Raw genomic sequence first — 22877 nt, 5'->3', positions numbered from 1 at the left:
TTAAACACGATCCTAAAAGCCCAAACTTTAAGGAGAAAATTAAATGGGAATTTAGGATTTCCCAAGGGAAAAAATAAGCTGACGGTATGAGCAGGGGGTGCACACAGGAGAGAGATGCCAGTGGCAGAGAGACGCGAATCACAACGAAAGACTGGGCGCCGGGAAGGAAGTCTCAGGTTTACAAGCCCATGGGAGGCCGCCAAAAGAGAAGGAAAAAACAAAACCGACTCAAGTGGAGGAACAAGACTTCCTAGCTCGCTCCTAAAGTCAGGGCTCGCCCAGCCCAGGCTGGAGGGACCCGGTTTCGGGCCAGGGAGGTCCCGGGAGCCTGAGAGGTGGCCCCGGAAACCACGCCCATTTATGCAAATAACAGCTCGGGGCGGGGCCTGCCTTGGGCGCCCGCCCGCCCCGTCCCGCCGCGGACGCCTGGCCCTTTAAGGCTGACCAGGCCCGGCCTCCGGTTGTCGGCGCGGGGCGGGGGGCGGTCACGTGGGCCGCGGGCGGCCAGACTCGCGGCTCCGCGACCGTGGCCGTCGGCTCCCGCTCCCGCCGCCCGCGCCGCCGCCCGGTGCCCTGCGGTCAGGTACGCGCTCGCCAGGTGCCCTCCCCGCGCCCCCGCGCCGCCCGTTCCCGGGACCCACGGCCCCTGGCGCACCCATAGGTGCCCCGGGCGGCTTCGCTGTCACCCGGAGGCGGCGCGACCCCCGACCCTCCGCGCGTCCCTTCGACCCTGGGCAGTTGGTCCCCAGCGCGCCCCCAGCCGCACCCCCAGCCCCGTCCGGCTCGGGGCGCCGCGGCTGCGGTGTGTTGGAGGCTGGGGTGTGTTGGAGGAGGCTGGGGTGTGTTGGAGGAGGCTGGGGTGTGTTGGAGGCTGGGGTGTGTTGGAGGCTGGGGTGTGTTGGAGGAGGCTGGGGTGTGTTGGAGGAGGCTGGGGTGTGTTGGAGGAGGCTGGGGTGTGTTGGAGGAAGCTGGGGTGTGGTGGAGGCTGGGGTGTGGAGGAGGCTGGGGTGTGTTGGAGGAGGCTGGGGTGTGTTGGAGGCTGGGGTGTGTTGGAGGAGGCTGGGGTGTGTTGGAGGAGGCTGGGGTGTGTTGGAGGCTGGGGTGTGTTGGAGGAGGCTGGGGTGTGTTGGAGGCTGGGGTGTGTTGGAGGAGGCTGGGGTGTGTTGGAGGAGGCTGGGGTGTGTTGGAGGCTGGGATGTGTTGGAGGCTGGGGTGTGTTGGAGGAGGCTGGGGTGTGTTGGAGGCTGAGGTGTGTTGGAGGCTGGGGTGTGTTGGAGGCTGGGGTGTGGTGGAGGAGGCTGGGGTGTGGTGGAGGCTGGGGTGTGGTGGAGGAGGCTGGGGTGTGTTGGAGGCTGGGGTGTGGTGGAGGCTGGGGTGTGTTGGAGGAGGCTGGGGTGTGTTGGAGGCTGGGGTGTGGTGGAGGCTGGGGTGTGGTGGAGGCTGGGGTGTGTTGGAGGAGGCTGGGGTGTGTTGGAGGAGGCTGGGGTGTGTTGGAGGCTGGGGTGTGTTGGAGGAGGCTGGGGTGTGTTGGAGGAGGCTGGGTGTGGTGGAGGTGGGTGTGGGAGGCTGGGGTGTGTTGGAGGAGGCTGGGGTGTGTGGAGGCTGGGGTGTTGGAGGAGGCTGGGGTGTGTTGGAGGAGGCTGGGGTGTGGTGGAGGAGGCTGGGGTGTGTTGGAGGAGGCTGGGGTGTGGTGGAGGCTGGGGTGTGTTGGAGGAGGCTGGGGTGTGGTGGAGGCTGGGGTGTGGAGGAGGCTGGGGTGTGGTGGAGGCTGGGGTGTGGAGGAGGCTGGGGTGTGTTGGAGGCTGGGGTGTGGTGGAGGCTGGGGTGTGTTGGAGGAGGCTGGGGTGTGGTGGAGGCTGGGGTGTGTTGGAGGAGGCTGGGGTGTGGTGGAGGCTGGGGTGTGTTGGAGGAGGCTGGGGTGTGGTGGAGGCTGGGGTGTGTTGGAGGAGGCTGGGGTGTGGTGGAGGCTGGGGTGTGTTGGAGGAGGCTGGGGTGTGTTGTTGGAGGCTGGGGTGTGTTGGAGGAGGCTGGGGTGTGTTGGAGGAGGCTGGGCGAAACTCGCTCTTCCCTCCTCCGCAGGTGCCAGGCCGGGGCCGCCTCTGCGCGCCCCACGGGGGCCATGGATGGCGAGACGGGCGAGGCGCAGGGGGGCGCGGTGCCCCTGCCGGGCGCACCCTCCGGCCCCGGCCAGGCGGGGCGGCGGGAGCCCAAGAAGCACGCCGTGACCGAGGACTACCAGCTGTCCAAGCAGGTGCTGGGCCTGGGCGTGAACGGCCAGGTGCTGGGGTGCGTGCACCGGCGAACCGGCCAGAAGTGCGCCCTGAAGGTCAGTGACGCCCCCGCAGCAGGGCTGTGCGCCTCCGCCTCAGCCTCCCCTCCCCTCCCCTCCCTCCCCGTGGGGCCAGGCTCCCGTCCGCCCGCCTTAGAGGTGGGAAACTGAGGCTCAGCCTGGGGGAGCTCCTGGTGGAGCCTGTGGAGAGCCTGTGGGCCCGGGGTGCTGGCTGGGCTTGTGTATTCCCCCCACCGAGCGGGCCCTCTTCCAGGAGCTGCTCCTGTGGTTGGAATGCGTCTGACTTTCGCTCTGAGGCGGAGAAACCACAAAGCTCGGAGGTGGGGGGTGAGGAGGGCGGACGTTACTGTCTCCTGCCCGCCCGCCCGCCTGCCTGGGCCCGCGGGAGCTTCCCAGGCTGCCTGGTGGGCAAGGCTGATGATGCCCATCACACCCGGGCAGGAGGCTGCTGCCGGCTGCCGCTGAGTCACCGGCCCCGTGCGCAACAAGGCAGGCCCTGCTCCATGCCTGACCCAGCCCGGCTCCTGGGAAGAGGGCGGGCCAGCCAGCTAGCCAGGGCACACCTCAGGCTGCTCCCTGACGAGGTGGCATCGGGCGAGTTCTGTGTGGGGTGCGGGTGGCTGGCCTAGCCACCTAGTTCTGGCCGAAGTCACTTAGTTCTAGGCCCGGACCCTGCCCCATACCCCGAATCCCTTGAATCTGAGAACTTAAGTCAACTGCAGCTTGTGGCCTCGGCCGCCTGGATGGGCAGCGCCTGGCACGGAGCGTGGCTCCTGGAGGTCAGAGCCCAGCAGAGGACCTGCCCAGGGTACAGGTGGAGCCACCCTGAGCCTGAGCTCTCGGTCCTGCTCTGACCTCTGGCCTGCATTGGCCAGCTCCGTGACCTTGGACTAGGTTCTGGAGTCTTGACAGCAGGTCTCTGCCTCTGTTGGGGGAAGAGGGGGGAGACACGGGCTGGTGTGAGCTGTGGAGGAGGCGACGGGCATAGAGTCGTTGGCACAGAGCCCCGGGCAGGCCTGGCGAGGCGACAGCACTTACTTAGGGCACAGGGTCTGCCAGCGTCCGAGCGGGAGCCTGGGCTCAGCTCCCTGCGTCTTTCCCCGGGGGCACTAGGGCTGAGAGAGGGGCGGTACCCTGGGTGGTGTTGGGGATCAGGAGGCTGGGTCCAGAGGAGGCCGGGGTGGGCTGGGGAGGCCAGGTCTCAGACACGGCTCCTCTGCCTGCTGACCCAGCAGTGGGGTCATGGGGGTGGGGCCCTTTGGAGGCCCAGGCAGCAGGTTCTCGGAGTCCTTCAGGGGAAAGACGGCTCTTCTGAGGGGGGTGGGCTCCGGGGGTGAGAGGGGAGCATGCCCACCCTCTCTCTCAGCTCCACCTTAGCCCTTTCACCCGTGTTCGAGTCGGGGTGCAGCCTGGGTGGGGAGGGGCTGCCCGAGGCCAGAGAATGTCTTCTTAGGCCACGGCCCTGTGAGCCAGGGCTGGGCTCTGACCGGCCCCGTGCCATGAGCGAGGCAGGCCTGAGCGGGGGCTGCAAGGAGGGGGGCGCAGGCAGCACCAGCGTTAACCAGGCTGGGCCCAGGCCCTGCCCCCTTGGTGCTGCGTCTGATGAGGGACGCGGGGCTCTTCTGGCTGCAGCGCCTTCCAGAGCACGGCTCCTGCACCGGGGCCCCAGCGCCTTCTCCGTTCCAGACTGGGAGCTGGCCGGCTCCCCGCGGGGCCGTTAGGCTGTGTGGGTGAGCCTGGCGAGGCCATGGCTTAGGGCTTAGGCCCCGCAGGACCTGGCCCCCCGCTGACCCTGGGGAGGGGCGTGGAGGAGGTTTGGCCCTCACCTTCCGGGTCTTGCCCCCTCACACCAGTGGCCACGCCCGGAAGTCCCTACCCAGCCAGGTAGGCTCGCATTACACCCCCCAAGCTGGGCTGGCGCAGCCCCTGGCGCGCGGGGCCTGTCCGGGGAGTGGTGGCTCGCACCTGGAGGAGGGAGGCGGCGCTTTTCCTCTGACATTTGCCTCTGCCCCCTGCCCCGGAGGGCCAGGGCCTGGGCATCTCAGCACCTGGGCAGGCCTGGCTGGGCCCAGGGACTCAGCCCTTTCTCTGCCTTGCCTCGCCCCCTCTCCAGCTGCCCCGGTCAGCCGAGGTGGGCCCCTGGGCTCCGTGACTTTCTGCCCCCCCCCCCGCACCTCCATCCCAGCTCCCGGGCTGGCCTGTCTTCGCCTCGTAGCCCGGACACGTGCAGGCCGCCGCTGCCCTTCCTGGCGGTGCAGGCCGGTGCCCCGGCCTCCCTCCAGGCCCTCCTCTCGGCCGTGTGGCTGGAGAAGGCAGACAGCGCTCAGCGTCTGACAGCACGCTCCGAACAGGAAGAGCTGTGGTCGCCGCCCCTGTGGCTGCTGCTGTTCTGCGGGGGCCCCCGGGGAGCGGGGCCTCTTCCCCTTTCCCTCGGCCCTGACCGCTGGCTTGGTCTCCCATGGCCTTGCTGTCGCCCAGGGGCCCCCTCCCAGGGCAGCCTCCGCAGCCAGCGCCCTCACGCTGCTGGCCATGCCACCCTGGGTGCTTGCTGCTGTCCCCTGGGCAGGAGCTGGGCTGCCTGCTGAGTATGGGCGCAGTGACCACCTCCTGCTGACTTCTCACTGTGCCCCTTCCCAGGCCCGATGGGCTGATTGGCACCTCAGAGTGTCACTCCTGACGGGGCACGGGCCTGAAGCTCCGTCCCCGCCAGTTACCCCGGCACCTCAGAGACCCAGCCCCTCCACCCTAATCACAGAGGTGAAGACTGGGACCCGAGCTGCAGCCAGAAAGTCGTGTGGCCTGATTGGGATGGGATTGCTGCAGCGGCCAGAAGCCCCTGGCGCTGACTTCCTCCCCGGCCCCCTGTGGTCCTCGGCCTCCTGGCGGGCGGAGGTAACCATGGCGCTCGCTTAGGTAAATAAAAGCAAGAAAGGCCTTGCGAGGCAGGCCGAGGTTCCTCCCGGGGAAGGAGAGGGAGTCCTCCCGCAGCGCTGGGCCGGGCGGGGCCCCTGCCCTCACTGTGGACCATGTTGGAGGTCCCCCCGGGCTCCCAGCGCCCTCCTCTCTGGGCTTTGTCAGAGAGGAGGGCGGTGGTGGGCGCGGGTGCGCATGCCCCGGAGATCCCCGCATTGCTCCGTGGGCGTGGCGGGCCTGTGGGAGCGGGCGCGGGAGCCGGGTTTGGGGTGGGTGCGGCTGCCAGCGGGCCAGGTGCCGGCTCACTCGGCAGCTGCCACGCCCTCGCCTACCTCTCCAGACCGGTCAGGTCAGCCTCCGCAGGGGCGCCTGCCACTGAGTCAGCTTATCAGGAAGTGGACGAGGGGCTGGCGGCCCAGTGGTCGCCGCCCTGAGCCTCTCCCCAGGCCCCTCTCCTGGGAGGGAAGGGTGTAGGGCCCGGTGCTGCCTCGCTGGCGGAGCCTGCTGGCTGGCTGCCTGGCACGTTGCTCTTTCCCCTGGGGCTCCTCGGAGGCCTCAGACCCTGAGCCACGCAGCCATGGCATTTCCGGCGGGCGGGAGGGTGGGGAGATGCTGTGCGCCTGCCCAGCGGGCCATGCCCACGGCCTGAGGAGCTGCCCGCCCGGCTCCCGGCTGGTCTTCCGTCAGGAGCCGGTGCCGGCGCTCCAGGCTCGAGGCTTCGGCGGTGTGGACTCCGGGATTCTCACCGACAGCTGGCAGTTTCCAGAGCGTTCTGTCGGGCAGGCCCCGCGTTCCATGCATGACACACACGTGCTGGCTCACCTCACTGCTGCCATCCCGTTTTGTGGATGGGGCACTGGGGCTCAGAGGGGTGAGCGCCTTGCCCGAGGGCCACAGCTGGTGAGGGGCAGGGCTGGAGGTTAGCCCCGAGGTCACCTCCGTGTGCCTGGTGCAGACCTGGGGCGACGGGAGGGGCTCCTGGGAGTGGCCTGGCGCCGCCCTCCACGGCCCTCGGCAGCCCCGGCCGGCCCCCTGTGCCCCGTTTGCCGACCTCTCCTCCCGACACAGGACTCGGGGGCGGCTGGACGGTGGTGACCCCGCAGGGTCCGTGCGCGGGGACGGGTGGCTGCGGGGCCGCCTGAGAACGGCGCTGGGTCAGCCACGCCGTGTGGTCCGCAGGCGGGGCCGGCGGGGGCCTCGGGAGGAGCCTGCCTGCTCGCGTCCAGGTCTCTGGCCTGAGAAGGGCATGGCAGGGTGTTGACCGCCTGCCTGGCGTGACAGCTCCGTGCCCGCTGTGGGTGCCACTTCCCCCCGGCAGGCCTGTCCGGCAGGATGTGGCTGCTCTCGGCGGGGCTGCTGGAAGAAGGGCTTTGTGCAAGAGGCCGTTGTGGTGGGCTTGCAGGACGAGGCCAAAAGGTCGGGGGGGGGGCTGTCCCTCAGGTTCACCCCTCACCCGTCCCCAGGCCTCTGTCGGGGGAGGGGGCTCCCTCTTCTCGCAGCATCGCAGGTGGAGGCCGCCGGGGGTGTCCAGCTCCGGCTGTGCGGGCGGCCCCAGCCTGCACGGCGGCAGAGGGATGCCCGCCCGGGTTTGCCCGGGAAGCCGTTCCTCCCCGTGGGCATCGCCGTGGGAGACCCCTGCACGGGGCCGCCGTGGGGCTCCTTGCTCTGAGCCCCCCAGCTTCCTCGGGGCGCAGCCTGGCCACTGGCTGGCGGCCCCGAAGGCGATGCCCGGGAAGACCCGGGTGAGGTGCCCCGCACCCCTGGCCGTGGTGTGCGCCGAGCCCTGCGCGTCCGGGTCTGCGGGGCCGGGGCAGCGAGACCCCGGCTGCCAGCTCCTCCCTGGGGCGCTCGGCTCTGCCTCCCTCGCCCCGTCAGGTGGAGACCCTGCACGAGCCCACGGGAGGGCGGCCGGGGTGCGGGAGGAGCAGGCTGGGGGCTTGAAACCCTCCTGCACTCTCTCCCCGAGCGACCGCGGTGGGGACAGTTCCCGGATCGTCTGCAAACCCGCCTTTGTGTGCAGCCAGCCCTGGGGTGAGGCTCCCGCGATCCTGCCGGGAGAGCAGCTTCCTGGGGCAGAGCCCTTGGTTGGGGTGGCCTGGGCGCATGGGGGTGGAGACAGCACCCGCCTTTTCCTTCCTTCCTTCCTTCCTTCCTTCCTTCCTTCCTTCCTTCCTTCCTTCCTTTCTTTCTTTTTAATATATTTTATTGATTTTTTACAGAGAGGAAGAGAGAGGGATAGAGAGTTAGAAACATTGATGAGAGAGAATCATCAATCAGCTGCCTCCTGCACACCCCCCACTGGGGATGTGCCCGCAACCAAGGCACATGCCCTTGACTGGAATCGAACCTGGGACCCTTCAGTCCGCAGACGGACGCTCTATCCACTGAGCCAAACCGGTTTCGGCTCTTTCTTTCTTTCTTTTATTTATTTATTTTTAAATTTATTTTATTGATTTTCTTACAGAGAGGAAGGGAGATAGAGAGCTAGAAACATCGATGAGAAACATCCACCAGCTGCCTCTTGCACACCCCCCACTGGGGATGTGCCCGCAACCAATGTACATGCCCTTGACCGGAATCGAACCTGGGACCTTTCAGTCCACAGACCGACGCTCTATCCACTGAGCCACACCGGTTTCGGCAGCACCGGCCTTTCTGAGGACTTGCTTGTCTTCACTCTGAACCTGGGAGGCCAGCCCCTGGGGGAAAGGGGGTGGGAGGAGCTCACAGCCCGGCTCCCCGCCCGCCCGCCCCGTGGACTGAGTGGCGGGGGGCCTGGCGGGGCTGAGACCTGCTGGTGGGAACCGAGGTGCCGGCTGAGGCGGGCGGAGGCAGCTGTCGGGGGGCGGGAGGCCTCCCAGCGCTGGGCGGGCCTGCGATGCGAGGACAGTGGTCATGGGCGCCTTGCAGGCTTGGAGTAAGGTTTCCGTTATCTTTGGACGACCAGGGCTTTGTCCCTGCTGCTGCCTCTGTGGCTCTTTCTGTCTTCTGCCTCCTGTCCCTCCCATTTCTTCTCTCCGCTCTGTTCCTCCTGCTGGCGCCCCGTCTGTCTCCCCCACCCGCCGGGCTCCGCTGCTCTCACTGAGCCTCCCGGCTCCCGGCTGGCGGGGCCTCTTCTCTGCAGCCCGGGGCCGGGGTCCTCCTGGGCCCGGGGAGGGGGTGCGGGACAGGAAGGAGGAGCGCCTGGCTGTGCCCATGCCTCTCCCGGCGTGCCCTCCTGCTGCTGGCCTTGGCGAGGTGCTGGGCCTGGGCAGCCGGAGCCGCGGAGTCAGGAGCGTTTGGGCCAAGTGTGTGACCGGAGGTGTCCCTGCCGGGCGTGGGAAGTCAGCCTCCCGCGGCCCTGCTGCCGGCTCTCTACGGCTCCGCGGCCGGAGCCGGGCCTCGGAGCGGGAGCCGCCTGGGGAGGGGCCGGGAGGCTGAGAGGTGCCGTGTAGCCGGCCCCCCCTCCCGAGGGGCTCGGGGCGCACACTGGCCCGCACTGCCTGGCCCGCACCCGGAGCCGCTGACTGAGCCTGCACCCCGCACTGACCCCTCACCCCAGCGGGGCTCAGAGGCTGGTTTTAGGGGACAAAGGCCAGGCGGGCTCCGGTGGGACACACGGCTTGTTCTGCAGAAGCCCCCGCACAGCCAGCCCCTTCCCCGGGGTGCGGCCTGGGGCTGGTGGCTCTGCGTGTGCCCCGGGGGCGGAGGACAGGCGGGGGGCTGGGGCGAGCACCTGCTGACCACGGCACCACAGGGTCTCCGATCGATCAGGCCCTCGCCGCCGCCACGACACAGTGCAGAGCCCGAGGCCGGGCAGACAGCTGCTCAGCAGGGTGCCACCTCGCAGGGACACGCCCAGGCTGGGCCCGAACCCCAGCCTGCCTGGCAGCCAGGTCGTGGCTCTCAGCCATCCCCGTTCCCCCCCTCACCCCCGCCCCGGGTGCAGGCTCTGCCAGGGACCGGGAGCAGGGCCTCTGGTCACAGCCGGACCACCTGGCAGAGGAGGGGCTGGTGCGCTGCTGGACCGGGGCCCCTTCTGGCGGGCAGTGCCAGGAAGCACGCCATGGTGCCCCCTCCCCCGCGCCCCCTGCTGGAGCTGAGGGTGCAAGTGGATGGGCAGCACGGAGAGTGGCTAGAGGACACCCCGGAGGCCGCCCTGAGGTTCCCAGGGGACGGGCAGCCGCATGGCACCGCCCGCAGGGTCTGGGCTCCGCCAGGGACCGGGCTGGACGCCGTGGCCTCACCCGGAGTCAGCTGGCCTGTGCCAGGGCGCGTGCCCTGGGAAGACCGAGGGGACGGTCACACAGCCATTCCCGCGCAGGAGCGTCCTCGGGGGCCTCCTCCCTCCCTGCTTCCCCTGTCGTGTCTGTGGCTCCTTTTTTTCAATCCTCACCAGAGGGCATGCTTTCCATTGATTCTACGGCGAGAGGAAGGGAGGGGGGCAAGAGAGGGCAATAAACATCAATGTGAGAGAGAAACGTGGTTCGGTTGCCTCAGGCTTGCACCCCAACTGGGGATCGAACCCACAACCTGAGTACGTGCCCTGCCCGGGAATCAAACCCGTGACCCTTCGGTGTACCGTACAGGATGATGCTCTGAGCAGCCGATCCACCTGACCCAGGCGTCACCAGGGAAGCCGGGCAAATCACCCGGGAGCGGCCGGGCGTTGGAGCCAGGGAGCCCTCTGACTGAACACGCCAGGGAGAGAGGGGTCAGGGGTCAGGGGTCGGGGGTCGGGGAGGCTGGGATCCCGCCCCCTTGCCTGAGTGGGGCCATGGCTGCCTATGCTCAGCCAGGCCTGTGTGGGGAGCTGCAGGGACGGGGATGAAGCCGAGGGAACCGGGAGAGATGGAGGCGGGGAGGAGGTGGGACTGGCGGCTCCTTGTCCATCTTGGTGACATCTCCTCCCGGTGTCACTGGTGCCTCAGCGGGGTCACTGGGCACGGCCTCCCTTGCCCTGACACACCCCCCCCTTGGGGAGGGTGGGCTGCCCTCTGTGCCCTGTGGACACACAGTCTGTGGCGCTTTATGAGGAGGAACCACAGAGGGGGCGTTCCCTCTGAGGTGAGAACAAAACACGCGTGCTTGCTGAAATCCCGCAGTCTTGGGAGGAAGCGTCCTGTTTCCTGCCGCTGCAGGAGGAATAGCACCAATCACGGAGCTGGTTTTGACAGAAAAATCCTCCCTTCCCCATAGAAGTTACAGGGGAAAGATAGACCTGGACCCTCTGAGTGTGCAGGCAGGGGCCCCAGGGCACCGGGGCGGCCCCCCCGGGAAGGCTGGGGGCGGAAGGCCAGACCTGGCAGCTGCCCCTCTCCCTCCCCGCCTGGGAGCATACCCCGCCGCCTCCTCCCCTCCCCAGACCTGGCACTTCCGGCTTTGTTTCCAGGTTGTCTGTGGCTGGTGGGCTGTAGGTAAACTGAGGTAAACACCAAAATTTATCAAATTAGAGGATTCTGTGTTTCTGAGACTCGACAGGTTCAGAATGTGCAACAGCCTCGGCCACCCCCTCCCCTCCCTCCTCTCCCGGGACTCTGGTGGGTGGTCAGGAGGTTCCTGGCCTGGCAGCTCTGATCCCCCCCCCCCCCTCCAACTGCCTCCTCTCCCTGGGTCCCCTCAGGAGGCACTGCCCTTTCCCATCCTGCTGCTCTACCAGGCTCTGGCTCTGGACAGAAAGGAGCCGGGACAGTTCCGTCGGGCCGTGGTCGGCAAACCGCAGCTCACGAGCCACCTGCGGCTCTCTGGCCCCTGGAGTGTGGCTCTTCCACAAAACACCACGGCCTGGGCGAGTCTGTGTTGAAGAAGTGGCGTTAGAAGAAGTTTAAGTTTAAAAAATGTGGCTCTCCGAAGACATGTCAATAGTTGTCCTGTTGACATTTGGCTCTGATGACTGATGAGTTTGCTGACCGCTGGCCTAGGGCGTGTGTCCTTGTCAGGCATCCGAGTGGCAGTGACTCCTCCTGACCCACATCGGCACCGGGGGCAGCAGGTGCCCGGCTCTGGGCCCGGGCCCAGGCGGGGCTGCCCGTGAGCGTGGGCGCCGGGAAGGATCTGTGGAATGGCAGGCCTCCCTGGGCGGGAGGGCTGGGCCCCCGCCCCAGGGGACGCTGGGACGTGCAGGCGGCCGTGTGGGCCCGTGACCCAGAGAAGCCCACACCTCCCTGTGCTCGGCCTCATCCGCGGACGGCGATGGTGAGTGACCAGCTGGTCCAGGGCTGGGTTCCTGGCACGTCGCAGCTGTGATGGCCACAGTGCAAACCTGGTCTGGAGCTAGGGCGCAGGGCCCGGTTCCACGTGGGAATGAGCCCAGCAGCTGTTTGCGGGGCCCCACTGCCCAGGGGCTGACAGTCCCACTGCCCGGGGCCAAGGGGTCCCACTGCCCTGGGGCCACCAGGTCCACGTGGGTATGGACTCTCCCTGCTCAGCTGTGACTTGGCAAGCCCCTTAGCGCGTAGAGTCCCAGTGTGTCCACAGCGGAAGGAGGACGCCGGGCTTCTCAGGACACGGGCGCTGGCAGGGCACCAGGGGGAGAGGCAGTCACTGCCCGGTCACTGCCCGGAAGGCTGAGCATCCGCGGGGGCCGGGCACCAGGGGTCAGGGAGTGGCGAGCCGTGGAGGCGGAGAAGTCAGCGGCCGGCCAGTGGGGCCGGACACAGGACACGGTCAGGACCTGATGGAGCGAGGCCAGCACGCCCCGAGCTGCGCCTTCGGTCCCATTAGGTCCCATTAGCCCTAATGAGCTGGGAAAGCTGGGAAATGAGCTCTCGGGAGCGATGCCACCGGCTGAGGCGCTAAATGCGAAGCTGTGGCTAAGATGTTCGATCTGACGCTGGCAGGCAGCTCCCCAAGTGGCTCTGGTGCCCTTGGGGGTGGGGGGTGGGGGGACAGCTTCTGATAAGGAAGATACTGGGGCCTTAACAGGACATGCCTGCCCTGGCCCGGCGGCTCCGTGGGTGGGGACATCGTCCTGGGCACCAAAAGTTTGGAGGTTCCGTGCCCAGTGTGGTCTGGACGGGAGGCAATCGATGTTTCTCTCTCCACTCCCTCCCCTTTTCCTCTCTTTCAAAAAATAAATAAAAATAATAAAAATCAATCAATCAAAACATATCCTCAGGTGAGGATTTAAAAAAGGACACCCCTGCTCTGACTCCTGACCTCGAGGTCCGTCTATACTGTCCCATCCTGGGTCTGAGGCCTCTGCTCTGAGTGGACAGAGCAGCCAGCAGAGGTCACGCTGGCCGGCCTGGGGCAGGGGGAGTGTGCCCCTGGCCCAGGAGAGGACCTCGGCGCTGGGAGCCGGAGGGACCTCAGATGTGGCTGAGCGTGTGGCGGATGCAGACTGCTGTTCTCACCCCAGCCTCCCTGCAGAGAACAGAGGCTCCCGCAGGGAAAAAGATGAGCTGAAAGCCCACATTTTTCTGTAAAATCCTGTTCGGTCCTGCCGCCAGCACATGCGGCACTGAGCATGTGCACTGCGGAGCCTGCGCTTGCTGGGGCTCCGAGGAGACCCCCCCAGGCAGGGGAGAGGGTCAGGGCCATGCCAGCCCCTCCTGCCACTCCCCTCTCCATCCTCAGGCCCAGGACAGAGCCGGAGGCCCAGGAAAGTAACGGGCCTCGTCGTGCTATCAGCACTCCTGCTGGTGTGCCGGGCCGCGGTGCCGGGTGCTGATGAAGGCCCACCTTAGCCGTGGCCGTTGATGCTGTATCTTTGCACAGTCAGTCACTGAAGGCGTGGCCGGCTGTCCTACCTGTCCCTCCGGAACAGCCAGTGCTAAGTGGCTGAGAATCTGGTCTTGGCGGGAGTTCAGGGCATCAGTGAGCTCCCATCCCTGGGGGTGAGAGCCAGCACCGGCCTGGTTCCCTTCTCCGCCCAGCCCACCGGGGGGCTCAGCGTGCAAACCTCCTGGCCTCCGCTGCGCGCCGCCTCCTCTTCGCTCACAGAGAACGGCGTTCTCGTCTTCCCTGGCCCCGTCACGCCGTGGGTTACGGACGCCTGCAGCCCTGCGGTCGGGGCCGGGCAGGGACTCGGGGGCGCGCAGGGAGGGAGGCCTGGGTGCCTGGCGTCAGAGCTCCCTCTGTCATAGGGAGGACCTCGGGCTGTGGGTGTCACGAAACCCAGCACCCGTGTTTCTTCAGTTGGCGGCGCCTGGCCGGTGGGAGATGGGAGGCCACCTGCTGCCCGGAAGGCGGGGGGGTTCCGGCAGAGGCCAAGGTGAAGGGCGGGGAGAGCTGCCTACCCAGGCTGGTGGCCCGGGGCCTCCTGGGTGTGTGTGTGTGTGTGCGTGTGACGGATGGAGGCCTGTGACACTGTCATCTGAGGAGAGCCAGCCCCGGGCGATGGGCTGCGGGCACTGAGCATGGGGGGCTGTGGGCTGCGTGGCCCGCCCTGGGCTGGGAGGCACTGGAGAGGCGGTGGGCTGGTCCCAGGGCTGCGTCTTCACCGGGCGGCTGCAGACGTCCAGCTCCGAGCTCTCAGAGGCTCAGGGAAGGGGCCCCAGTGGGAGCAGTGGGCTGAGCAGAGGGTCACCTGCGTGGGCAGGGCTTTCTGTCACGGGTTGGGCAGTGACAGCAAGACCCCAGTCCTTCCTGGGCCCCTCTCTGTGCCAGTCCTCTGCCGGGCACTTGGAGAAGGAGGAAATACTAGGTGAATAAAATGGACAGATGGATGGGCCCCATCCTCTGGGGGCTCGAAGCCAACACCACAGGCTGGAGCCACAGGCCCACACCCTCACGCCCCCATCGTCCCTACACCATACACCCCGCACGCACCGCCTGTACCCGCCTGTACCCGTGTTCCCACGCACGCACACCCCCACCTCACACGCCCTGCCCGTGCACAGGCCTGTGCGCCTGTGCACACGTGTGTTTCAGAACGAGTTTCCCGAGTCTTGAGAGCCTCTGGCGTGGCGCACCCCCCCTGACGTGGCCTCTGGGGGAGGGGCCGACCTGCAGCCCCACCAGGACTCACCCCTGGGCCTCTCTCCTCCTCCGTGCGTTGGGCTGGTCCCGCCCGCTGGCCGCACAGGGGGCACCCGCGTTCCCGGGAGACACAGGAGCGCGTGTGTAAGCGGCAGGTAGCTTTTCCAGCGGCAGATGCCGCCGCTCTTGGCCCAGCTCCTGCCCCGGAGAATGCAGGCGCCTCGGTCCTGGGTGGGGAGAGGCGTGGGGCGTGGCCAGCTCTGAGGCGATGCTGGAGGGCGTGGGCCCTCTGCCCCCGTCCTTGGCCGGGCCCACCGTCCGGTGTGTGGGGAGGGGCGGGGGACTCGGCTATCCAGCTTCCCAGCGTTTATAAAGGCTCCGAGCAGAGCCAGGCATGTTGAAAGTGCAATGTGTGTGTGTGTCTGTGTGTGTGTCTGTGTGTGTGTGTGTGAGTGTGATTAGGGTTATCAAAAGGCACAGCTAATTGTAGGTTGTGAGCCAGTGCTACGCAGGAGGGAGGTAAAAGGGGACGCGGGGGCGCTTCCCGAGAGCTGGAAATGTTTTCTGTCCCGATGGGGGTGTGGCTTCCAGGGGTGTGTGCAAGTGTCAGAATTCACTGAGCTGGCAATAAAAAGAACAACAGAAAGCCTCATAGAGCTGGGCTCTTGGAATCGGTGTGTTTACTTCGGTAAACAAGGTACAGAAAGGAGGAAAAGTAAAGGGTGGGGAGGGAACGAGGGGCCCTTAGACCCTCGTAGACGGTGTAGTCAGGGAGGGCTTCCCGGAGGAGGTGGCGTCGGTGGATGCCTAGAAGAGAAGTCCCTGGCTATGGGGGAGGAAGGGGAGAAAGCTGAGGCTCAGGAGGTTTGGGGCCACTCTCCAGGGACAGCACGAGGGTCGGACTAAGAGTGGCAGCTGCCTGGGACAGCTCTTGGCACCTGGGCCTGGGTGGGGCCCCGCCGAGAGGCGGGGATGGCTTCTATGTTTTCTGGGGTCAGCGTCTCCCTGCTCCTGGGCCTGTTCTCGGGGCCCTGGCACTCAGAGAAGCGCTATTTTATTTTATTTTTTATTTTTATTTTTTAAAAATATATTTTATTGATTTTACACAGAGAGGAATTGAGAGGGACAGAGAGTTAGAAACGTCGATGAGAGAGAAACATCGACCAGCTGCCTCTTGCACACCCCCCACTGGGGATGTGCCCGCAGCCAAGGTACATGCCCTTGACCGGAATCGAACCCGGGACCTTTCAGTCTGCAGGCCGACGCTCTATCCACTGAGCCAAATCGGTCCCGGCAGAGAAGCGCTATTTTAATGTGTGTGGGAACCGAGTCCCTAAATATGCACTGAGCGGGTGGGAGGCATGGTTAATTTCTTGCTGGGGAGCTGCGCCCTCCTCCATCTCGGGGAGCCCTGTGCCCGCTCCCTCCAGACCTCAGGCCCCTCCTCCACAGCCCCTCCCGCACCCCCATCCCCCTCATTCTGTCAGGAGCCCCTGCCTGGGATCCCCAGCTTTGCAGACCTGCCTCTGCCCTCAGGCTGCTGCGGCCTGGTGGGAGGGACAGAGGCAGGGGCTGGGAGGGAGCTGACGGCCGGAGACGGCGAGGGCGGCAGTGCGTGTGCACAGACATGGACTCGGGCGGGTGCGGCCCGTGTGGGACCCGCAAGCGCATCCTCTGGCTGGAACCCCACCTCCCTCACCCGGGGCCCCCTCTGCCCCAGACTCCATTTCCAGGCGGACGTGTTGAGCGGGTGTCCGAGCCTCTGCCTCCGGCACCATGAGCGAGAAGCCGGGGTGTGGTCTGTGCGGGCGCAGCGTGGAGGGCTCTGCGGGGGCTCGGCAGCAGGAGCGAGCCGTCCTGGTTTCTAGGCCGTCGCCCAGGCTGAGCGAGCCTGAGTGAGCGAGGATCCCTGCGCTGCCACCCGCCCCCTGCCGTGCGTGACGCATCCTGTGGGGATGGCTCTGCCACTGGGCTGTGGGCTGCGGCTTGGAGCTGGGAGAGTTTGCCTGAGGCCACGCTGAGTCATAGGAGAAATTTAGCCCCAAACCCGGACTGCACCCCTCCAGGCCGTCACCTCCCTCAACTAGGGCCCTCTCTGCCCCCCAGGCTCTCTTTCTGGGTCCACAACCCTGGGCCGTCCCGGGTGCGGCCCTGGCCTGGGCCCCACAGCCGATGCCGCTGGACGTCCAGCCCGTTCACTTCCACTTCACCGGCAGCCCCCCCAGGGCCTCCCCGGCCAGCAGCCCCGCTGCGAGGGGCTGACCTCACCCCGGGACCCCATGCCGGCGAGACCTGTCCTCCGGTCCTCGCTTTGTCCTCGTACGCGGGGCGCCGGGCAGGTCCCAGGCCTCCCTGAGCCCCCGCCCCCGCCCCGCCCGCCCCAGGTCCTCTACGACAGCCCCAAGGCCCGGCAGGAGGTGGAGCAGCACTGGCAGGCGTCGGGCGGCCCCCACATCGTGCGCATCCTGGACGTGTACGAGAACATGCACCGCAGCAAGCGCTGCCTGCTCATCATCATGGAGTGGTACGCCCGGAGGGTCTGAGCTCACCGCCCGCCCCTCCTTCTGAGAGTTCGCTTCCACCCCCTCAAGCTGGCAGCCACTCGCTCCAGGCTGCCCGAGGCCCAGGGCGCTGCCGGGATTGCCCCCGGGGAGGGCAGAGGGCCTGAGCCTGGCCGGGGACAGCCGCTCAGTCCCCTCTCTTCCAGCATGGAGGGCGGCGAGCTGTTCAGCAGGATCCAGGAGCGAGGGGACCAGGCTTTCACCGAGAGAGGTGACGGCAGGGCCGGGTCTCAGGGCAGGAGGGAGGGACGGGGAGGGAGGGGTGCAGGGTTCGGACTGAGAGGGATCACACAGCGTTGCCGTGTGATGCTGGACAAGGCCCTGCTCCTCTCTGTGCCTCAGTCTCCCCAGCTGAACAAGAGGGTGAGACGGTGTCCCGCCCCACGAGTCCCAGGAGCATGGGCTCTCCGTGGCCTGGGGTGGAGGCCTCAGAGCTCCTGGTACCGCCCAGCCGCTGAGCTGGGGAGAGGAAGCCCAGGCCTGAGGAGCGAGGGCTAAGGCAGCCCCCGAGGAAACGAGGGTGACTGGGCAGGTGTATGGGATGGGGTTCTGGGGTGCAGGCTGCCTGGCCTCTGACCAGCACCGCTCGCTCTCCCGTGTCTGCAGAAGCTGCGGAGATTATGCGTGACATCGGCACCGCCATCCAGTTCCTGCACAGCCACAACATCGCCCACCGTGACGTCAAGGTGAGGGCCAGGGCCCAGGTCGGGGGGCCAGGGGAGACGTGAGAGTCACCCCCCCAGTGGCTCCCAGCACCCAGTGTGTGCAGGCCCATCCTTCAAGGCTCTGCTCCCGGCCCAGGCTGGGCTCCTGTCTCTTCTCCCCGGCTCCAGCTCACTCACGTGGCTGCAGCCATGCGGGTCTCCTTGCTGCCTTCACCCTGCAGCCTGTGCGGGTCCGGGCAAGGCTGCCTGGCCCCATGGGGGCTTCCTGAGGAGACAGCCTCCAGGCCGCGCCCTCTTACGCCAGCCTTTGGCGGGAAAGAGGCAATCGCTGGGCGGCAAGGAGGAAGGGGCCACGTGGGTCCGGTTGCCAGTGCTGCTTGCTCTTTCCGAGGACGGCTTCCCCCACCCCGGCCCCTCCCACCTCCCTCGCCAGCAGGACTGGGCCTTAGAGGTCACAGTCAGGCCGATGGGAGGCACACCGAGGCCCCCGCACGTGCCTGCCCAGGCCCGGAGCTTGGCCTCCGGAGTCCTGCTTCCTCCCCGGGCCAGCGAGCTGCGGGCCAGCTGTGGCCCCGCTGCTGGTTCCGGGCCTCCTCCGGCCGGTCCTGCCACCCCCTACAGTTCTCCTTGGGTTCCGGGTCCACCCGCAGCCACCGCAGACTCACCTTCTGAAGCCCTGCTTTGGCCCCAGCTTCCTTCCCCCTCTCCCAGCAGCGGGGGAAAACCTTCCCCCGGAGGTTCCCTGGTGTAGACAAAACCTGCTTCCCCATCCAAGGTCAGATCGGCTCACTCGAACCCGAGGAAGAGCTTTCCCTGGCTCTGCTCTGGCACTTCGCCCCCCCACCCCCTCCTCCTGGGCCTGGGCCTGGCTGCTCCGGCACCAGCCGGGGCGAGAGGGGAGGCAGTAAGCGCCCCACACCCTCCTCCTCTCCTCCTGGGCCTGGGCCTGGCTGCTCCGGCACCAGCCGGGGCGAGAGGGGAGGCAGTCTGGCGAGAGGGCACCTTGAGGCTCCGTCCCCGCCTGGTGCCTCGCTCCAGCCCCTGTCTCCCGGCCCGCCCAGCCCGAAAACCTGCTCTACACGTCCAAGGAGAAGGACGCGGTGCTCAAGCTCACCGACTTCGGCTTTGCCAAGGAGACCACCCAGAATGCCCTGCAGACACCCTGCTACACTCCCTACTACGTGGGTGAGTCCTCGGGCGTGGCGTGGGGCGCCGGGGGCTGCAGAAGCCCAAGGGTTAACGCCCGGGAGCGAGGGAGGGCGATCCGTGTGCCCGGAGGCAGGGAGGCGGGGGGCCGGAGGCTGCAGAAATAGCCTCCCGAACTTCAGCTTCTGCTTTTGAAAATAGATCCAGGAAAATTCTGGCTGCAGCCTGAGCCGGATGACATCACGGCAGCTCTAAATAGACACGCGGTGAAGGCTGCTGGGCCGGCAGAGCCTGGTGCCGCGGTGTTCTCTCCCCGCTCCCCTTCCCGAAAGTTCCCGGCTCCCTGTGAGCGGGCAGCCCGCAGCTCGCCGTCCCTGTTACAGGTGCCCTCTGGGCGTGGGTGAAGCCGCCTTCGCCGAGGGCTCCTCTCCCTCCGGAGCCTCCGAGAGCTGTGAGGGGCGGAGATGGCTGGACCCGTGTGTCAGGACCTGCTTGGCAGGCTTTTAACTTACACCTCTGGGCTCTCATCCATTGCCCTGATGGGAAGACCGAGGCCCATGGACGGTGGCCAAGCGGACAGGGGGGTCCGGAGCCCTGCCCACCCCTCCCTGCCCTGTGTGTCCAGGGAGGCAGGGACACAGGGCATCTGGGGGCACCTGTGACGGGATCTCGCCGAGCCCTGGGCCGGCCTTTCTCTCCTCTGCCCGCCCACCATGCCTGAGCCGGCCTGAAGGCGCTGAAGGCTTCCTCCCTCCAGCCCAGCCAGGATGCGGGTTTACTTCCTCGGGGAGCTGCGTTGCCTCCCCCGACTTCACACACATGCTGCCTTCCCAGACGGTGCCAGACGCCAGTCTGCGCAGCCCCGCTCCCTCGCATGGCTCCTGCCCCCCCCTCGCCCGGGCGTCAGGCTCCTGCCTGGGCTCCGGACCCTCGGGGCTGAGACCTCCCGTGCCCTCTGCCCTCCGCCCTGCAGCTCCTGAGGTCCTGGGTCCGGAGAAGTATGACAAGTCATGTGACATGTGGTCCCTGGGTGTCATCATGTACATCCTGTGAGTACAGCCGTGTCCGCCTCCTGCACCCTGTGCACCCCAGAACCACAGCTGCCCTCCCCTGAGGCCTGTCTGCTCCATGGGCAGATGGTGGTCCTGGGAAACTCCCCGGGTAGGGGGCGAGGGGGGACAGAGGGCTGGCACTGTTGCCATGGCGTCTGGCTGCCTGTCTCCCAGTTAGGACCCGGGGGAGGAGAAAGGTCTGCCCTGGCACTGCCCCCGCTGGTGCCAACGCCCCGCGCCCTCCACAGCCTGTGCGGCTTCCCGCCCTTCTACTCCAACACGGGCCAGGCCATCTCGCCGGGCATGAAGCGCAGGATCCGCCTGGGCCAGTACGGCTTCCCCAACCCCGAGTGGTCGGAGGTGTCCGAGGACGGTGAGTGAGCCCCCGCCCCCCCGGGCCCTCCGTCTTCAGCCTGGACACCCCTCGGGGGTCAGACCCCCCTGTGCTCAAGGGCTGGCTCCCCCCCTGCCCGCTGGGCACCCCAGGCAGGTCACTGGCTTTTTTGAGCTCGGGCTTCTCTCTCTGTCAGACAGGCTCAGCATTTGCCTCCTTCAGACTCCCTCTAAGGCCCGTGCCCGGCCCCGTTTTCCCCCGGCCCGGCCCGCCTCTATCCATCTCCCACTGCTGCTCAGCGGATGGCCCCAGACCCGACAGGCTGGCAGCAGGGGTCAGGAACTTGGAAGCTGTGGTGTCTGGGGCGCGATGGGGGGCTGGCTCCCAGGAACTCTGTGCCCTCCCCTCCCCGCCTGTTCCTAGCCAAGCAGCTGATCCGCCTCCTGCTGAAGACGGACCCCACGGAGCGCCTGACCATCACGCAGTTCATGAACCACCCCTGGATCAACGTGAGCGCCGTGGGGGGCGGGGGCTCGGGACGCCTCGGTGTGGGCCACATACGTGTGGCAGCACCCCACCTTCGGCCTCCCCTGGCCGCTGCCCCTGCCAGGCTCCTTCAGCTCCCTGAGCCTGGGTTTCCCCGCCTGCGCCCGGGAGGAGGGCCGGGGGAGCCGGTGAGGGGCCGCGCAGGTGCCCGCAGGCTCTCACCCACGGGCGGGGGCCTTGCAGCAATCCACGGTGGTGCCGCAGACGCCGTTGCACACGGCCCGCGTGCTGCAGGAGGACAGGGACCACTGGGACGAAGTCAAGGTGGGTGGGTGCGGCCTGTCTCCCTGCGGGTCCCAGGGTTTTGGGAAACGGGACCCAGGCTGATGGCTACTCAGGGTCTGGGTCTTCGGCCCCGGCCTGGTGCCTGGGACTGAGCCAGAGGTCCCTCCAGGGCACATGGCGCTGCACTGCTCACTCCCTCACCTGCGGGCTCTGGCTGCCGTCTTGTGAGCCGCACCCCTGGGAGGGTGCCCAGCCTGGTTTTAGACGCAGCAGAGGCCAGGCTGGCGCATATGGGGCAGCAGCTCAGAACCCCCAGACGCCCCGGGCACCATCCTCAGGCCCCAGCGCCCTGCGTGTGTGTGAGGCGGTGCCCCACAGGCCGCGTGGTCCCGTCCCGGACCCTGGTCCGGGTCCCAGTCCCGCTTTCCCGGTGTGGGCCTCCGGGGGTCAGCATCGCGCCCACTCCAGAGGACGGTGGGGAGGACCGTGGGATGCGCGTGGACAGGCCCGGTGCCGGGCGCACAGGGGGTCCTGGGGCAGCAGAGGCGGGCATCGCCGTCTCTGACCTTACGAAGGGGCTGCCCGGCGGGAGGGGCTGGCCTCTGCGGCCGGCTCATCCTGACGCCCGCCCCCAGGAGGAGATGACCAGTGCCCTGGCCACCATGCGCGTGGACTACGACCAGGTGAAGATCAAGGACCTGAAGACCTCCAACAACCGGCTCCTGAACAAGCGGAGGAAGAAGCAGGCGGGCTCCTCGGGCGCGCAGGGCTGCAACAACCAGTAGCTCCGGCCTCGCCTCGGAGCGGCCGGCCTGGGAGCAGCTGGCCTCGGAGCGGCCGGCCTCAGAGCTGCGGGCCGGACAGCAGGGGCTGAGGCCCAGGTCATTTTTTTAAACACAAGGACTATTTTGTTGTATTTTAATTTGTCACGTGGAACTTCGGGATGGGGGACCGTGGCCCCACCCCTCCCTCAGCGCCCCAGTGCCGGTGCCGGTCTGAGGGGCCGTGCCTGGGGCCGCTGCAGTGCCTTCGCCCGGGTACCCTGCCCTGGCCGTGGCCTTAGACTTCTGGGCCACGGGGAGTCGTGGCTGGGCTTCCCTCCTATGAAAATGCCCGCCTGCGGGGTGGGCAGATGGGCCTGGCCTTGGGAAAGGCAGCTGGCCATTGGTTGCCATGGTGACCAGGGAGCCAGTTGCTGTCTGGGAATGCCAAGTGAGTGAGTGAGCGAGCGAGCCAGGGAGGGAGAAGGGGCAGTTGGGGTCTGTGTGCCTTTGCTTCCCGGGAGGCTGTCTCTCCCATGGCCTGCCCTCACTCTCAGCCTCGTGGTCTCCCCGAGGCCGCGGGCTCAGCCAGCCTGCCCCCCCGCCCCTCCTGCCCGGGGTGGTTGCATTCTCATCCCACAGGGCCCTGGGGCTCTTTCTCCCCAGGCCCTGGCCCAGCCCTCCCGTTATCCCTCCCCAGGGAGCCGCCTCTCCTCTCAGCAGAGGCGGGAGGTGTTTTTAATGCTTTTCTACTTCGGAAACTGTCACTGTGACAGAGGCAGCCTCTGCTCCCACCTGCTCCGGGTCCCAGGCCGGAGCCTCTCCCGGGATGGCTCGTCCGGCCGCCTGGCAGCTCGGCACTGCCCTGGGAGTGGACGGCTGCGGGCGGGGCCAGGGGGCTCCCTGTTCACCAGGGATCTCCCTCCCTCCCTCTCTCTCTCTCTCTCTCTCTTTCCTAGAGAGTGGAAGGGAGGGGCAGGGGGAGAGAAAGAAACATCGTTGTGAGAGAGACACATCGATGGGTTGCCTTCCCCACGTACCCCAACCAGGGCAGGGACAGAGCCTGCCACCGAGGTACATGCCCTCGATCAGAATTGAACCCACAACCCTTTCGTCCTCCGGCCAGTGCTCTATCCACTGAGCCAAACTGGCCAGGGCTCAGGGGCCTCTCTTTACCCACATCGGACCCGGGGCGGCGGGAGGCTGCCGAGGGATGCTTCGAACGTCTGGCCCTGGCCCAGGTCGGAGTACGAGCATTCCTCCAGGCTCACCCAGCGCCCGTGCCCCCGGCCTGGTCTGCCAAGTGCCTGACCCCCAGCCCGGTCCCTGCTCCACCCCCTTTCCTGGCTGGGGAGCCCTGGGCCACGCACGTCACGTCACGTCACGTGGGAAGACTCCGCTGGGGGTCCTGTGAATAAACACGCCTGGCGTTTCCCCTGGCTCCCGGGCTTCTCTCTGTCTGTATGAGTGGACGAAAGCGGCG

The 22877-nt window shown here is 67.3% G+C and overlaps 1 protein-coding gene across 2 annotated transcripts; it reads left to right on the top strand.

Moving 5' to 3' along the window:
* The first annotated feature begins 424 nt into the window (after positions 1-424).
* On the top strand, positions 425-22421 carry MAPKAPK3 (MAPK activated protein kinase 3). 2 transcript variants are annotated; one of them, XM_045579545.1, is made up of 11 exons: positions 425-583; positions 2080-2326; positions 16489-16628; positions 16812-16876; positions 17272-17351; positions 18392-18515; positions 19450-19525; positions 19777-19901; positions 20286-20371; positions 20592-20672; positions 21269-22421. In XM_045579545.1, exons 2-11 carry the CDS (start codon positions 2120-2122, stop codon positions 21416-21418), a joined length of 1134 nt encoding a protein of 377 aa, XP_045435501.1. In that variant the 5' UTR covers positions 425-583; positions 2080-2119; the 3' UTR covers positions 21419-22421. The 2 variants fall into 2 exon arrangements, with proteins under 2 accessions (XP_045435501.1, XP_036288080.1); XM_036432187.2 differs by lacking the exon at positions 425-583 and having other exon boundaries at positions 2082-2326; positions 21269-21422; positions 21471-22420.
* Positions 22422-22877: the final 456 nt, after the last annotated feature.

The sequence above is a fragment of the Pipistrellus kuhlii genome, unplaced genomic scaffold, assembly GCF_014108245.1.
Source record: "Pipistrellus kuhlii isolate mPipKuh1 unplaced genomic scaffold, mPipKuh1.p scaffold_m20_p_11, whole genome shotgun sequence".
Classification (NCBI taxonomy): domain Eukaryota; kingdom Metazoa; phylum Chordata; class Mammalia; order Chiroptera; family Vespertilionidae; genus Pipistrellus; species Pipistrellus kuhlii.
This window is presented reverse-complemented; position numbering and strand designations above follow the sequence as displayed.